This window comes from Pelodiscus sinensis, chromosome 15 (genome assembly GCF_052426305.1).
Source record: "Pelodiscus sinensis isolate ZL-2025 chromosome 15, ASM5242630v1, whole genome shotgun sequence".
NCBI classification, from domain to species: domain Eukaryota; kingdom Metazoa; phylum Chordata; order Testudines; family Trionychidae; genus Pelodiscus; species Pelodiscus sinensis.
The window spans coordinates 40,648,518-40,665,222 of record NC_143066.1 but is presented as its reverse complement, the minus strand read 5'-3'; the positions used below and the strand labels follow the sequence as shown (position 1 = coordinate 40,665,222).

The 16,705-nt window shown below is 45.8% G+C and overlaps 1 protein-coding gene across 2 annotated transcripts in view; it reads right to left on the bottom strand.

Moving 5' to 3' along the window:
- GRID2IP (Grid2 interacting protein) overlaps nucleotides 1-16,705 on the bottom strand; it is a 103,490-nt gene that overhangs the window by 85,499 nt on the left and 1,286 nt on the right. For both annotated transcript variants that reach the window (XM_075899867.2, XM_075899868.2), the window contains exon 2: nucleotides 5,517-6,109. In XM_075899867.2, coding sequence (XP_075755982.2) covers nucleotides 5,517-6,101 — 585 coding nt within the window. In that variant the 5' untranslated portion in view covers nucleotides 6,102-6,109. The remainder of the gene's footprint in view (nucleotides 1-5,516; nucleotides 6,110-16,705) is intronic.

Below are 16,705 nucleotides of genomic sequence, written 5' to 3'. Positions count from 1 at the left end.
CATCTGCAGGCTTGCCAGATTCTGCTGGTTTCTGTCCGCATCTTTTTTTTCCTACCAATATTGCTGAAGCGACACACGTGTAAAGTAAGGGTACGTGAAGTGAGGTGCATGCTGGTTACACGCAACACTGACTGTGAAAACCACGTGCATCCCATCTAAGCACTGCTACAGTGCAATCACCACACCCCACAAATTCTGGGTATACGAGTGCAGTTAGCAAAACTACCCTATCCCAGGACAACAGTCTTGGTTATGACAATCTTGTGGCCCAGTGAGATGAAGGAGGACCACTCATGTGGCCTTCACTAGCCTAGGTTGCCCATCACTGCTTCAGAGAGTCTGCATGGTAGGCAAGTGTTCTCCAGATACAACAAATGCCAAGCAAGTAGAAAACTGTCTAAGAGCCCCCTCCTCCTATTCCTCTTGTGTTGCTTTTCCATTGATGGAGGGGTTTGTGGTCCAAGTAGTGACCCCCAAATGCTGCAGACATTACACACATCAGTTGGACTTAGCAGCCAAAGAACTTATTCACTCTTTGTCCTGCATAAAAAGGGAGTGCACCTTTCCTTAGACCAGGCTCTCTCCACTCCACAAAGCTACCTAAAAGGAGCAGAAATAAAACCCATCTGAGAAGTGCCACGTGCTGGAGACAGAGACCTTTATATAAGAAAAGGAAAAGAAGTTGTTGCCTCCTGGTCCTTGTTCCACTTTGAAGTTCTCCGAAGTCACTTCTCACAGGTGTCTCTAACCTATATCACAAACCACAAGGTACTTGCCAATTTGAAAAAGCCTTCACATGACCACTACTGAAATTCCCAAGAAGCAGCAGACATTTCAAGGTTGTTAAATCTGGAGCAGTAAAGGCAGCAGTTACACAGGATACAGACTCACATGCTCCTTCCTCGCCAGTACCAGAGCAGTGTTACAATAAACCTGGTGTTTTCTGTGGGCCAGATCCTGGGGTGAAAGTTTTTCCTGAGTCAGGACATCAGGATTTGGCTCAAAAAGAAATTACAAAACCTGGTCACGTAATGAAAATTCTGTGTCAGAATCCTGGGTGCCCTCTACCAGCTACAGCAACAAATCCAGCAATGCAGCCTGTTACAGATTCCCCTGCTTAGAAGAAAGCTGGGATGGGTCCATCTCCTACACCACATCCTCTGGCTAATTTCCCCTCTCCTCTCCTCCCCACAAAGGGACATGCCAGGCTTCTGACTGTGTCGAGTCCATTGTCAGGGCACACATTCTCAGTCTAACTGTAGACACCAGATCTGGGGAAGCTGTGACTGTGCTTCGTTTACAATAAATATGGCCATGTGCCTTTGATTTTTATCCAATTTTGTGGTGTTTGGGGGTCCTCTGTGTGGGGCCAGTACAACATACACAGAGGCAAGCAGGCAGCCAAAGGATTATCATCATTGGACAGCCAAAGGTACCTATAGAACACCCCACCAGTGACTTCTAACCCACAGCTACAACTAAAGATCAGAGAGATGTTCATCTCCATGCTCCGTTCAGCCCTTGACCTCTGCTGAGACTGCCAACAATGGGGCTTAATGGTGCAAACAGTAATGTGGTCACCCACCATTGGGAAGGGGACTGGGAACAGCCACTTCATTCACTGCTCAACAGCCACCAACCTCTTGACCTCAATTTACATGGTAATTTTTTCAGGGCAGGATCTGTGGGTTTTTTTGTTGTTACAATTGTCTGTGCAGTGCCTGTCACGCGTCTGAGAGCTGAGTGAATAACAACAGCAGAGGGTGACCCAGAACTGAAAGCCTAAGTCTCATTACTATGTCTTGACAAAACCTCATCCCGCCTCCATGCCACAGAGCTCAGGGAGCTGCCCAGTACAATGGAAGCGTCAAAAAACAAAGAACAACATGCGAGGAAACTAGATCCACATCCCTAAGTCAATTCTCCTGTCCACTCCCGAGTGGGCCAGACTGGAACATGCAATCCAGTACCACACAAGGAACAGATCCTGGATCAGTGATTCAGTCACTGGGAATGTTTACATGCAGATTCGAGCCCCCAGGTCAGGGATAATTCAGTGAGGGCTTGGGTTCATGCTCACAGCATGGCCAGCCATGACAATGACACCAATGCTGCCACTTGAATCACCCAGCCCCCTCCACAAGTGCTGTCAGTTTAGGGCAAGGTGGGAAAAGGGGCTCCATGGGCCACCTCCAGCCCACCCTGCAGCCGCCCTGCCACTCCTCCACCCCCAGGCCAATCAAGACCCGGGGACAGGGAGCGCGCCAAGTCTCCCCGCTCCCAGCCAGTGGCATGCGGCATCAGAAGGAACTATTGGCTGTTTTAGAACAACCGGTGGTTCTCTCTAGTCGCCGCATCCCCCTGGTAAGACAGGGGTAGGTAGGGTGGCCAGATGGTTTCAACAAAAATACCGGACACACTTGACATGACATCATATCACAATCTACAGTACATCTTAGTTAGAAAATACCAGACATTGATATCTTCTCAATTTGTTTCCCGAACAGAAAGCTCAAATACTGGACTGTCCAGTTCAAAACCGGACACCTGGCAACCCTGGGGGCAGGTGGGGAGAGGCCTGATTGGCCTGGGGGCAGGAGGAGCATGCGAGGTCTCCTCCCGCTGCAGCACCTCGCGGGATCCACTGGCTGTTTTAAAACAGCTGGCGATTCTCTCTAGGCAGTGGAGGGTGTGTGGGGAAAGACTTCACCCACTCCCCACCACCAGGCCAATCAGAGACTGTGGGCAAGGAAGCATGAGAAGTTGTCTGGCCCCGCCCTTTCCACCCGAGGCCACGCCCCTTCCAGGGCAGTCCGGAACGACTTCAGAAATTTGTGAAGTGGCCCCTTTTTAAAATGATTGCCCACCTCTGGTCTAGGGAAACAAATAAGATAATGATCTAGAGCTCAGTGTAGGAAAAGCTTCCTGAACACACAGCAGGAACTCAGTGCTACCCCCAGCTCCCTTAAACCTTTTAGCCTGTGACCAAAATGTGGACCCCAATGATACTGTGAAGCAGAGGTGAGCTACTAATGCATTTGAGGTAATATGCAGATAAGCATCCCAAGCATTCTCCTGGCTTATTCCACCCACCTCTGGCACCAGCAGCTCTAACTGAAGCAGTATTTACTGGTAAAGGATGGCTTTTATTATTTTCTGCAGCTTGTTGCAAATTAGGCTACTGAAACATCTGAGCCATTACATTCTCATTCCTGAAACAACAGCCCATAAAGCTCTGCACACTCATTTCCACTCAAGCACTCTGGGGAGCAGCTGGCTGAGCTGGTACAGAAACAAAGTGTGTGGAGGGGGTTACTGCTTGCAAGCAGTGCAGACTGATTAGAGACACAGCAACCACATCTTCACTAGGGATGTAAAATCCCAGCTAATCAGTTAAGCTTTATTTAGTTAACTGATTAAGCAGAATCCTGCTCCAGGTCCCCCTATCCCTGTGCTTGGGGCTGCTGGCTGCCACCCTCTGCCTCGCTTGGGGCTGCTAGCCCCCTACATATGGGGCTGCCACTGCCAAGCCCCCACCCCCGCTCTTGAAGCTGCCAGCTGCCATTGCTGTCCCCCTATGCTTGGGGCTGCTGGCTTCTGCTCCTGCCCCCCCCCCCCCTGCCCCCCCGTGTATGGGGCAGCCAGCTCCTGTTCCAGACCCCTGTGGGGCTGAAGCAGCTCTCCGCTCATGGCAAATCATGGGTAGGAGGGTGCTTCCAAGATGCTCCCATGTACCAGTTAACTGGTACCCAGTAAGCATCACCTGGTTATCCATTCACATCATTAACCTCCATTTCCATGAATGGTCCCGCTGGCCTTAGAGGTACAGGATGCATGAGGAAGAGCCCTTTCCAACATCATTAGTGTGCTTGCTTCCTGAATCTAAATGACAATCCTCTAAGAAATATTTACTGTGCTGTAATCCAACTGTACGAGACAGCATAAAACAGACCAACATCTTCATCCATTTGTTAATGCCCAATAATCAGGGGGTATCTGTCTAACATGTGGTGGGAATGCCTTTGGAATCATACATTAAATGCATATTTGTGAACCCTTAATTTAAAGCTTGACTGCAGAGAGAGATTCTGCTGATAATGACACATTTCTTCACTAATGTCTTGATTTTTATCAGCTTGGGGATCAACAAGCACAACCTGGTGATTTCATAACCACATTTTGAAAGGTTACTTTGAAATGGAAAGTCAGAAGATTAAAGAAACAACCATGATCAAATTTATAATTAGCAAGAGGTGATGAGTTTGGCAAATTACCCACTGTGTAACCATCAGGAACACAATGACGCTGTAATTACTTTGATTTTTTTTCCTTTGCTGCAAAGTAAGAGCTACATTTTTTAAAAGGTTGATATGATAAAACTCTGAATGAATATTTAGATACTCAAGAGAAGGGTATCTGGCCTTACAGATTATTGCCTGAAAACAGTTATGCTTTAATGATGAAAAATTAATAAGACTTGGCTCTTCTTTTCCACCTTCCATCCAAAGGTCTCAAAGCCCTTTGCAAACATTAATTCGTTAGAAGACTTACCCAGCATTGCTCGGATCCTTAACTCAATTAATTTTTGTTTTTTGGAAAATAAAATGAAAATGTCCATGCTTCATTTAAATCATTGCTCTGGGGTGGGGCAGGAGATGAGGGGTTCAGTATATTGGCTACTTTGGGGAGAGAAGACTACTCCAGACCTCTCTCACCGCAGCAGCTTGGGGCCAGGTGAAAAGCACCTCTCCATCACCACTTCAGCTGCAGTGGGCAAAACCAGGGAAAGAGTGCATATCCCCCAGCTGTGGCAGGTCCAGGTTCATCTGCCCCTTACACTCCCCAGCCAAAGTAAGGAGGGTAGCAAACGGGTGCATTTTCCCTCGCTCCCTGATGAAGGGGAACAGTCAGCAATGTCCCCATACAAATATGGAGGGGAGCTTCAGCTCCCCCTCCACCCTTCCTAAAGGGTGCCTGTGGGGGTGGGAGACTCAGGGGGGGCAGTTCCAGATGGGAGGGCAGTACCCCCAGCCAGCCCCTTTCACCTGCCTGGTGATTCTTTTTTCTGTATGATTTTCTGAGAAGCAATCCCAATCCAGGCACATCCCATTTTCCTGGCACAACCCAAACCTGACCTTGCTTTAAGTTATAGTAAGAGCAAGCTGCCTGCCAAATGTGGTGGCCTTCGCCCTTACCGCTTAGGAGTTCTTGAACAAACAGACAGACAAACGCTGTCAAATATATAGTAAATTCTCACAACCCTCAGCTGGAAAAATAATGGGAAACTAAGCCACAGAAAGGGGAAGTGACTTGCCTGTGGCCATCATCCAGTCAGTCAAATGGCAGAGCTGGAAACAGAACTCAGGAGTCCTGATACCACTCTCATTCCCCCAGCTTTTATCCCACTGTAACTCTACTGACTTCCGTTAGGGTCACGCTGATTGACATAGTTTTAAAGCAGAACCAAACTGGGTCCCAAGTCCCCTGACTCCCAGACCTGGCACCTTTGGCGTTACCTTCTTGTTGAATTCCTGCGCCTTCTGTTTCCTCTCTTGGTGAATGGCATCGGTGCCCTGCATGCATCCCCGTACGCCGCTGCTGGTCCGTCGCTGCACCCGCCCAAACCGCAGCAGCCCCAGTCTCAGGGCCTTGCCTTGGCAGGATTTGATCAAGGCAGCTGCTGCTTCATTAAGCTTCACTGGGATCCCGTTGACTTCCAGCACATAGTCTCCTGGTTTGATTCCATACCCCAAAGCAGGCGAATCTGGGGCTACACTCTCCACTTGCAGGGGGCTGCCGCTGTTACACATCAGACTGAAGCCAAACTTTCCATCGGGGCCAGGGTGGATATCCATCTGCTGGATGCGTGAAACCACCCCAATGCTGGGAGGCACATTCTCACACTGCCTGGCCAGGTGGATGAGCGTCTCACAGTTCAGGGAGGAAACATGCTGGCCTTCTATCTCCAGGATCTGGTCTCCTGGCTGCAGACCAGCCACATGAGCACTGCTGCCTTCTTCTACTGCAAGGATGTAGCAAGGACCATCCCCACTTATCTTAAACCCAAACTCTTCAGGCCACCCCTGATTGGTGGCTGGCATGGTTGTAACTGGAAAGGGAGGGAAGAAAAAAGTTGTGAAATTGTTTCCTATACAGTTAGCACGCTAGCTCCAGCCATTGTTATCTATGTAGGATGCTATCTGGTGGGAATTCTAGTCTGCTCTGAGTTCTCATCCCTTTGGAAAGGAGATGCCCATGATAAGGAGCGAAGATCTTTTTTATCCCTCATTACAAACTGCTCCTTCTCCTTCTCCTCTAATGTTGTTGGGGCACTAACTTAATCAGAACCAGGGAGCAAGTTTAACTGATTAGACAGACCTGATCCTTAACATAGTGTGAGCTAGGGATGTGAAGGACTAGTCGACTATCTGATAAGCAAATGCTCATCGGATAGTCGACAGGCTAGTCGACTAGTTGCTTCCCCCCTTGCTACATCTATCAGCAAGAGGCAGCAAGGGAGAGGAAGCGGAGGGGGTACTGCAAAGTGGCAGCGCCATATGGAGCCTGGGACCAGACCCCAGGCTGCATGCAGCACTGCCACTTTGAAACGCTGCGTGCAGCCCGGGGCCAGCTGTGGTGTCCCTAGGCTGCATGTGGCATCTCAAAGTGGCAGCGCTGTGTGGAGCCCGGGGTCAGCTGGGGACTTCCCTGATGACCCTGGGATCTGTGCAATGCTGCCACTTTGAAATGCCACGAGGAGCCTGACGCTGGGCTCCCCATGGCATTTCAAAGCAGCAGCGCCCATGGAGCCCAGGGTCAGCGAGGGAGTCCCCCGTTGCCTCCCCCACCCACTGACCCTGGGCTCCACGTGACACTTTTGCCTTTGAAGTGTAGCAACAGCCTTACTTCAAAGGCAAAATGCATCAACTATTCGATTAGTCAGTTATTCGCAATTTAACATCCCTAGTATGAGCTAGCATCTCCCTTGTCCAGCCTGTCTGTTAAATGTCAGCCACCCAGCCCCTTTCCTATGGAAGCAAATTAACTGTCATTTACCCATGAGTGAAACTATCATTGCTGCTAATGTCACACTAAAAGCCAGGACAAAAAGGATTGAAAAGAACAATATGTATAACAAATGTTTTACACTAGAAGACTTACTGGCCTTGCTTGGGTCCTTCAAGGCAGGGGGCTGGGGATGTGGGGATGCAGGAGTCAGGAAGGAGCTTGGAGATGTGGAGGGCTCAGGGCAGGAGGCTGAAGGTGTGGGGCTGCAGGAGTCAGAGTAGGGGATAGGAAGCTCAGGGCAGGGGATGAGGATGCAGGAGTCAGGGTATGGGCTTGGGGGGAGTGGAGGACTCACAGGAAAGGGTGGGGGGCTCAGGACAGGGAGTCAGGATGGCCGGCGGCTGCTCCCCTGCGCAGGCCGGGGTGGCAGGGGCTATGCTGCCTGCCAGTGGCTGTTCCCTGAGGCTGGGGCACTTGCTGCCCTTCTGTAGTCATTCTGGGGTATAACTGTCCCCTGTGCTTGCTGCCCCCCCGTGGTCCATGAGTATAACTGTGCCTGTTATCACAGCCTTCCCTTTCTGTTTGATGAGAAACAATCGCATTCCACGTATATCCCATTGTCCTGGCACAACCAATCCTGACCTTGCTTTAAGTTAGGATAAGAGGAAGCTGCCTACCACATTTGATGATCCTAGCTCTTGCCGTTTAGAAGGAGTTCTTGAAGAAGCAGACTCTCAGACAGATGGACGGACACACAGACAGGCACCCCATGTAGATTACGTGATGACTGTAAAAGTATCTGTTTTAGAATTTGCCATATCCTCTAGAACCAGCTGGGATGAGCATTTATAGGCTTCACATAGGAGAGGTGACACTGCACTCATCCTGGTCTGGCCAAGACCATGTAAGCTGCAACATCCTTTAAGTGGCACTGATCCACTTTCAGTACAAAGAAGGGTAAACCCAGAATTGAAGAAGATGATGTTTGAAAGGCCTGATTCATGAGTAAAAACAACAGATTTGATTCTGCATCCATTGAAATCAATGGGGGCCTGGTAGCTCATGCTAAAGATGCAGGCATGAGGGTGACAAATGGCAAAACTCCTATTTGTAGGCACACCCATTAACTGTCCTTTGATACTCACTAAATAATTTTCATCATGCAGATTCACCCCCTCTTCTTGGATCCAACCTTTCTATGAAGATGTTGTTTACTCTCTGATTTATTTATTACACATTATTTAATATGCATTCAGCATATCTGAGAGGCTAGTAGAGACAGGGCCCTTGCAATCAAAATATTGCAAAGGAAATAAAAATTGCCTGAAATGACTGGATAAAATACTTTATGGAGGATTAGAGAGACAAGGTGGGTGACAGAACATATTTTATTGGATTAACTTCTGTTGGTGAAAGAGACAACAGAAACTGGTCCAATACAAAATATTACCTCACCCACTTTGTTTCTCTAATATCCTGGGACCATTACTGCTACAACTGCACTACATATTATTTATGGATACTTGTCAGTAATTATCATCATGAATCATTAATCAATGATCATTGTGCATTTTTGGTTTTGCACTGTTCAACTCCAAAAGCCTCTCGACAGATTACAAAAAAGCAAAGTAACAAACCCCAAGCGGTTTTTAAACCAGTGCCTTTGGCCCAGTTCCAAATAAGCTCCAATAACAACTGCTAATAAAAAGAAAATCAGACTCCAGCATCTATCAATCTTGATAGCTGGTGAGAGGGGAGTATTCCAGATACCTGAGTGTCATCTGAATATTGATTCTACTAAGGGGTGGTCACCAGAGAACCACCGAGAATTTCTATGCCCATTTGTGTACTCAGTGTCCAGTTCCTACTGCAGGGCTACTCAACATGTGGCCCACAGCCTGTTTGCGTGCAGCCCGCAGTGCAGTTGTGCTCAACACGTGGCCCGCAGGTGGGAGCCAAAAGAAAAAAGTAGTCAATATAATGGTCTTCTGTTGATATGTGTTTTAGTAGCTAGGTTCATGGACTGTCATTGCTCATTAAAAGTACTGTCATCTGGGTGGGAATCGGGTAAATATTGTGTTGTATTAATATCAGCAGAACTGACTTAAATGAGGCCTGCGTGTTGTGCAGCCTTGCCTTAATCTTTGTATTCATGCCTATCAGTGTGAAAGAAGCTATTTACATATATTTGCATGTATATGCAACCACACTTAAGTTGTAGCCCTTGGTATGTGAGTATCATTGTGGCCCCGGGGCTTCCAAAGTAGAGTAGCCCTGTCCTACTGGAAACTAAGGGAATGGGGTGCCTCTCTGTATGTCGGAAAATTTTTCTCTTTCTTATTTTTCCCTACTATTTTGAGTCACCCTTTATCTTTGCCAGCCCCTTCACTAAGAAGCATTCATCCCCAGTAGAAGTATACATGTGAAAGAAACCGTGGCATCATCGTTTCAGCTGTTCTTTATCCAGTGACCATTGGCCTAGCTTGACTGGTCTAATTCCAATTTTAGTGACAAAATTATATTTTCTCTTCTCACCTACGTCCTGAGGAGCCTTCCTTGTATTCTGTCATTTGGAAATGAGCAAGAGATTAAAAGATTTTTAATATCCTATTAAAGTCCAAGTAAGTGAAAGACAAAAATCGCTAACCTCCTTCTCTTGGCAGGGATGACATGGAACAGCTTGTGCACAGGGGGAAAGGACAGTTTGGGGGGAGAGAGAGTGAGATCCATTACTATAGAAACCTTATTAATAATCACTGTCTGGATCTGCTGCTGCAAATAGCTACTTGGCTTACAAAGGAATATTAAAAGAAGTAAACAACAAGAATAACTAAAAGAGAGACATAACAACTGTTTGTGAGTGTTGGACAGGTGAAAATGTTCAGGAGAGGAGAGAAAGGAAAGTGTTCAGAGTAGAATAAGCCTGGGATCAATTGTGTGAAATTAAGCAAAAGAAAATTTAAACTGCGTATCAGGATGTCTATTAGGCTATAAAGTGAGCTCCCCAAAGGAAGTCTGGAGACCCCAGACCACAGCCATATAAGCAGGGAGACAGTTGTCCTTTAGGCTGGCCATGTGAAATGAAACTAGACAAAATAATGTGACTGTATAAGGGAACAACGCTGCCTTGGCTAAATGGAGATGGACCAAGTGACCATCTACAGTACGTCTTTTCCGGTTCTAATTATATGAAACTCTGATATGAGAAAAGACTTACAGAAATCTGTGGCCCTCCGAGGCAGGCCAGCCAGGTTTTCACAAAGGGCACGTATGTAGCCCTGAGATTTCAGGACTCTCTTCATTCTCATCCGTTTCCTTCAGAAGCAAATACCATTGATCCACACAAATTCATTTACTTCTTCAAGTAGCCTGGTCTGATCAGCTGCTATATCCACAGTCCAACATTCAAAGTGCACTTCACTGGGGAAGAATAGCCTACACACTTTTTTTTCTTCAGTCCCACAATAGTGACTAAGCAGGCAAAACACTCATGTAAGGCACCTTTGTGGTAAAATTGTTGAGATCAGCAATATAAAGAGAGATGTATTCTAGCAGGGTTTCATTTTTCCTCACTCACCTCCAACAGACTACCACTACAACAACGTTCCAGTCTCCTTAGAACAGAGGAAGTCCCCCTTGAGATGCTGTGTGTTAGCTGCCTGCGTATTTTTTCCTCCCCTCTTTAATCTGTCACCCCAAAGAGAACTGCAAACTGACGGCAGTGTTAGTAATAGCTGTCTCACTGAGACAGTAATAGCTGACCTGAGACTGAAGACCTATAAGTGGAATTAGAATGTGAAAGGAGTTAAAATGGATTAAAGCCAGAGCACAGAAATACATGACCCACATGAGCAAATCAAAACAGATAGCAGCAGAAATACAGTGCTAGAGAATGACCAGAAGCTCTGTCCAAGCCTGGCCCTGCAACCAGCTGTGTTGAGGAGAAAATCAGGGATATTGTGCTAGGTAGGAATGCACCAGTACATATCTGGAACACAGACAAGCCACACAAATGAAAGCCAAGATCTAGGCTAAACAGTGTAATCAGAACTGTGTTTCCTACTTGCTACTCGGACTCAGCCCCCATGCAAAGAAACCAGTGGCCATTCTCAGGGCTGGGAACAGCTGAGAGAGCAGAAAGGCAGGGAAATGTGTGATAACCTGGACTGAATATTAAACTGCTCTCTTCTGATTTCCTCCTGTGCTTCCTCAGCATTTCAGGATCCCTGGGCTTAGCAAGCTAAAAGGTTTTAAGGTATTATGCCTCCTGCTGTGGCACCGGCAGGAGCTGGGATCTGGGGAAGAAATCGGGGGGAGGGATATTACACTTCATTAGGAACCACAGAACATTACTATCTGCTATTTTATATGCCAACATGGGCTGAATATCAGCAGAAATTGCCCAATTGGTGACATTCAGAAGGACATGGAATGGTCTATCAAGAGAACTAGTGGGAACCCCTTTCCTAGGGAAACTTGAAATTTAACAGGATAAATCCTTGGAGAGGACACCATGGGCAACAATCCTGCCTTGCTCTGGTATGACTGTGATACTCTGCAGATCTTTTCCATCTCTAATTGTATCTGTTAACTGCTATAAATGTGTCGCTGCTGTAACATTCATAAGCATCTGTCTCCTCTTGCCTTCTCTTTCTTGATTCCACAGCAGTCATTACCTATACAAGTCTGTCTAACCAGCATATGCACGAGGAGCCAAACTCTTCCCTGGTATAACATTGTGGACCTCAGCAGAGTCGCACCAGAGACAAATCTGGCCCAAGATAAATATGTCGGTGCTTTTACTATCACTTTTGCCCCCCTCTACACAAATGCAATATCAAAGGGAAACAGAAATAGTGATGAGGTGTGAAGCACTGACACTGGAAATCTGAATAAGAAAAGCAGCCCAAAGAGATGTTTATGTGAAAAATATCGGAACCTCTCAAATCTGGAAATGGGACTAGAGATCCAGAAAATTCAGGTTCTCTCAGGCCATGTCTACACTAGGAGATTATTTCAAATTTACTAAATTCGATTTCTGGGCACCCAATTTTGCAAATTTGAACTTTCATGTCCTCAAATTAGCAGCACCAGAGTGTCCACACTACAGTTATTTGAGATTTACAGGTTTGGGACTAGCATTATTCCTCATAAAAAGCAAGATTACAAAGTTTGAATTCCGCGGTCGCTTATTCTGGAATATCAGGCTTGGTAGAGTGGACACATCGTTTACCAATTCAAACTTGAGGGGATTATTTCAGACTAAGGTCCTAGTGTAGACCAAGCCACAGAGAATTCCCAGCAAACCCTGTCATCCCCGCCTCATTTAGCTGCACAGATACAGACTGCACACACATTACAGGCCCAATTTTTCATGTGGAATAGTTTGCATGTGCAAAATGCTGTCTATGTGCAAGTTATACTTGTGTATCTAAGTCAAGTAGATAGATGTCTGACTACTCACTTTGAAAACACAAATATATCTTGAACAGAAATGCCTGATTTTTTTGCTCCTCCAAATATTGGGCATGCAAAATTGTGTGTGCAAATACCTAAGAATAAAAAAACCTGCACCACTATTTTTAGGGGATGGTTTGAGGCTTTCCTGAAAATTTGCCCCATTGGGCCAGTAAGCATTTCTTCATTCTTAATCAAAAAGGATAACGTTTGATCTTTTCAGATGTGTGACTGACTTCAATTAAGTGTACAACATATTCATAACAAAAGAGATGCTTTTCAGAATAGCAGGGGGTCTTTTTTCATTTAGCATGCATTCAAAAAGATATGTTTTTCCAAAAAAAAAATTTTTTGATGTATTTGCAGGTGCAAAAATAGGCCCTGTTATCATACCACAAAACAACCTATTTCTTAGCAGAGCTGTCTACACACAGGCATAAAATTGCTCAGAGTGAAATAATGAAAAATTCCATGCATAATTTAGCAAACACAGGGATTGCCAGACTGGATCAGACTGAGGTCCAATTAGTCCGCTATCCTGTCTCCACCAGGTGTCTCAGAGGAAAGTGTAAGGCTAGGTCTAAACTGTAGCTTTTTCCGATTGCTTTTCCGGAAGAGGCTTTTCCACCATTTGGCCCTGTCTAGATGGGGCCAAATGGCGGAAAAGCCTCTTCTTTTGGAGGAGCCTTTAGTCCTCGTAGAATGAGGTATACAGGGCTCCCTGAAAGAGCGCGTTTGCTCTTCTGCAAAAAAAAGTGGAAGAGCAAACACGTTCCCTGGTCGCAGTGGGGTTTTTCCAGGATACCCCGGAAAAAAACCAGTCAAGACGTACCCTAAGATACCCACACATCTGCTATGTTTCACCAGTTGTGTACAGGTCTGAACTGAAATTCTCATTATCTTGTGGCCAGTAAAAGATACAGCTGTGCAGCAGCCCACTAAGATACCACCTCTTCATAAGCCACATCATAATGTGTCACCTCAGGACTAACTCCTCCTGGCATTCCATGAGCTAGTCCTTTTGCCTAGTCTGAGATGTCTCACTTATTTCTAGCTAATGACTGGAGTTCCTGTTCATTCTGTGCTGATGCCTCTGCTCCTTCCCGGTTTCTGTGATACGCACCCCTTGCATTTACCCGAGACATGCTGAATACATTTCCCAGACCTGAAGAGCTCTGAGTAGCTTGGAAGCTGGTCTCTCTCACAAACAGAAGTCCAATAAAAGATACACCCTCACCCACCTTATCTCTCTAATATCCTGGGACCGCCACAGCAAGAACAACCCTGCATATGTGCCCCTAATCCATTTTAATGCAGCTTCAGTCTCTGGCCAGGCACAGAAAATCAACAGCAAACAGCAGCTTTAACTCCTGGAGCCTGGATTGTGTGTGTTTATCTCCTGACTACACTCTTTTTTCTACACTACATATTCTCACTGCTGAAGGGTGTCTAGAGTAGGACAAGGCAGCATTTAACAACAAAGACTGGTGACTGATTGCTCACTCAGCTAACTGGCCAGTGCACATTCCTGCTCTCCTCTAGAAGTGCTGTCTATCTGAGTGTCCCTATTGTGCTCATTATTCTCCCCATCCATAATCCTGCCCAGTTTGCGGCTGATTCCTGCACTAGCTGTCATATTCCCGGGTGCAAATATAATTTTTCTTGATCAGGGAATGGAGGAAGCTGATAAGCGATCTGGGTCATGATAGAAATGCTGAGCTATGGGAAGGTTCAGTGTCTGAGCGTAGCTCTAGACTGGCATTTGCTCACCCCACAAAGTACTCCATTTTAGCACAAATCAGCCAACTGACTGACAATCTTTGCTCTGAGAAACCTAAGGCTGAAGTAGCAAAGCATGTTGCAGCCCAGCATTCTGGCGGAGCTGAATGGACACGAGGGAGTCCAGAACTAGAATAAAATAAGGTGCTATAGAGTAGAATTGATGTGCATCGGAAGAACTCACTGGGAGCTCTTGAGCAAATCTCCAGTGGTCACAAGTGCTGTGATTCTGGACTGAGGTGAATTAGAAGAGTTGTGAGGCCTCATGACTGGATTAGTAGTGGCGGCCGCAGGTTAGCACTGAAGTGCACTGCAGAGCTGGGGGGACCCAATGGCTGAAGTAGCAGGCAGCAGTCCAAGTCAGGACTGAGATGTACTGGCAGAGTTGTGGGCAGGAATTTGCACAGCATCTCTCCTCAGTAAGATTAGCTCTTCTAGCACCTCACTTTCAGCAGCACCAAAAGCAGACAAGAGCAAAAATAAAGGTAAGGTTGCTAGCACAGAATTGCTCCCTCTTGTGATCAGAGAAATCCAGTGTTTGTCAGACATCTGCAACATGCTTAGTTAACATGGCAATGGTGCTATAGATTAGGAAGGAGCTAGGAAACCCTCACTGGTATCATGATCATATTAAGACTATGAAGAACATAGCATCTGGTGACAGGTCTTATGCAAACAAAACCAAATAGTGTTGTCATGAGCAGACACCTGCAGGCTAGATCACAGCGAGATTGCAAAAGGAAACCCTCTTTAATTCGTAAGACCCCCTTTCTTTAAAAGTCCATAACTAGCAGAACATTCTTTTTTACCACCTGAAACTAAAACAGTCTTCATTTGGAGCACTAGCTGGTGTATTCATTGCCCTCTGGTGGTGACACAAATAAAAACAGGAATTCCAGGAGAGATTTCCTTTAAATATTAAACCCACTCAGTATGAAAATCAATTAGCCTGTGATGCATTTTCTGTTTTAGCAAGTCAAAAACCTCTGTCTCCTTTGCCAATAAAATTTCAATGTAACTGGGTAATTTGAAGCGCCAGGCTTGACAGTGAGCTCCATCCTTTGGTCTGCAAACAGAACTTGTATGGGAATTAGTAATGGTCAGGGATCTCCCAGCTAAAGGCTAAAACTCTGAATTAGAAAAGAAAAGACTCGCTTTATTTTCTATAGACCATCATCCCAATTTCTGGATGAGACACAGCCTGATATGCCGTGACTGCTCTGCATAACCTGTGGATTAAAATTTTCTTTATGTACTTCAGATTCAGACTCATCCTAATATTATTGTATTTAGCAGGTGAATTTTTATCTGAGATTCTGAAAGGGCACACCCTAAAATAATACCCAGCTGCTGCATCCATGCCAGCACAGTCTTTGATGGTTCTGTGGTATTCCTACAATTATTCCTATTCATTTAGCCAGCTCTATAGCTGCGCACAGCACTTTGCAGACAAATAAAATTAGTGTCCTTGCTCCAAGAATCTTACAACCTAAATTAGACTTAAACCAGAACTCCCAAACCCTGCCTAACCAAGGGAGCCATTAATAATTCTTCAGGGGAGAGAGGACCATGCCTAAATTGTATAGACATGTAACATCACAAACAAAGCCATACATCCAGAACACCTTGTACTTAAATGAATGCACAAAACTTGCTGGTTGGTTGTACCCCTGTGGTTCCTTAGCTTTGTCCTCCTCCCAGGGTATTACAGGAAGAGAGTGACTGTGGACTGCTTTGTTGCCTATAGGATTCTACACTTGACCTTACTCCACACTTTGGGATAAGTGATGCCCTAAAACTAATATTTTGGCTGCATTTTCTGTCTCCTCTAGTTTGACTATGGCAATTTTCTTGTCACTAATTTACCAGGGAATTGGCTTTCCATTGCCCTAAAATTTACTTTCTGGCTTTCTGAAGCTATTCTCTCTGACTAGAAAAATCATGTTATTCTCAGTGTGAAAGCAGCCCATGCAAGGCTTACCTCTTCTTCACAGGGTCTAGCCAGGAGCAGATTGGAACAAGGAAAATTACTAGACAAGACCATCACAGCAGTTTCAAAGCTTTTGGATCAGTTACAGGCTGGTGACAACTACCTGAGTTTCTATGGTGAATTGAATCCAACTATTGTAACCTAATAGGCCATTCATTAGCAAGCCTACCTAAAGAGCTTTCTGCAGAACAGTAGTACAAAGTGTGCCCAAGTAGGCACAGGAGAGGTTTCAACTAACACTGTCACCATGTTAGGAACACGAAGAAAATTCTCAGGCTCTTAGAGCTTTAACTAGTTTAAACCTGGTCTTAGACAGATGTAAATTCCCGGGGAGAATTTAGGAAGCTACCTCTAATGCATTGGCATATTTGCATGGGAAGATCCTGCTCCCCTTACCCAGTGAGTTAAATTCATCCTTGATTTAACTCAGGGGTGGGCACTAATTTTTGATAGGGGGGCACTCCAAAATTT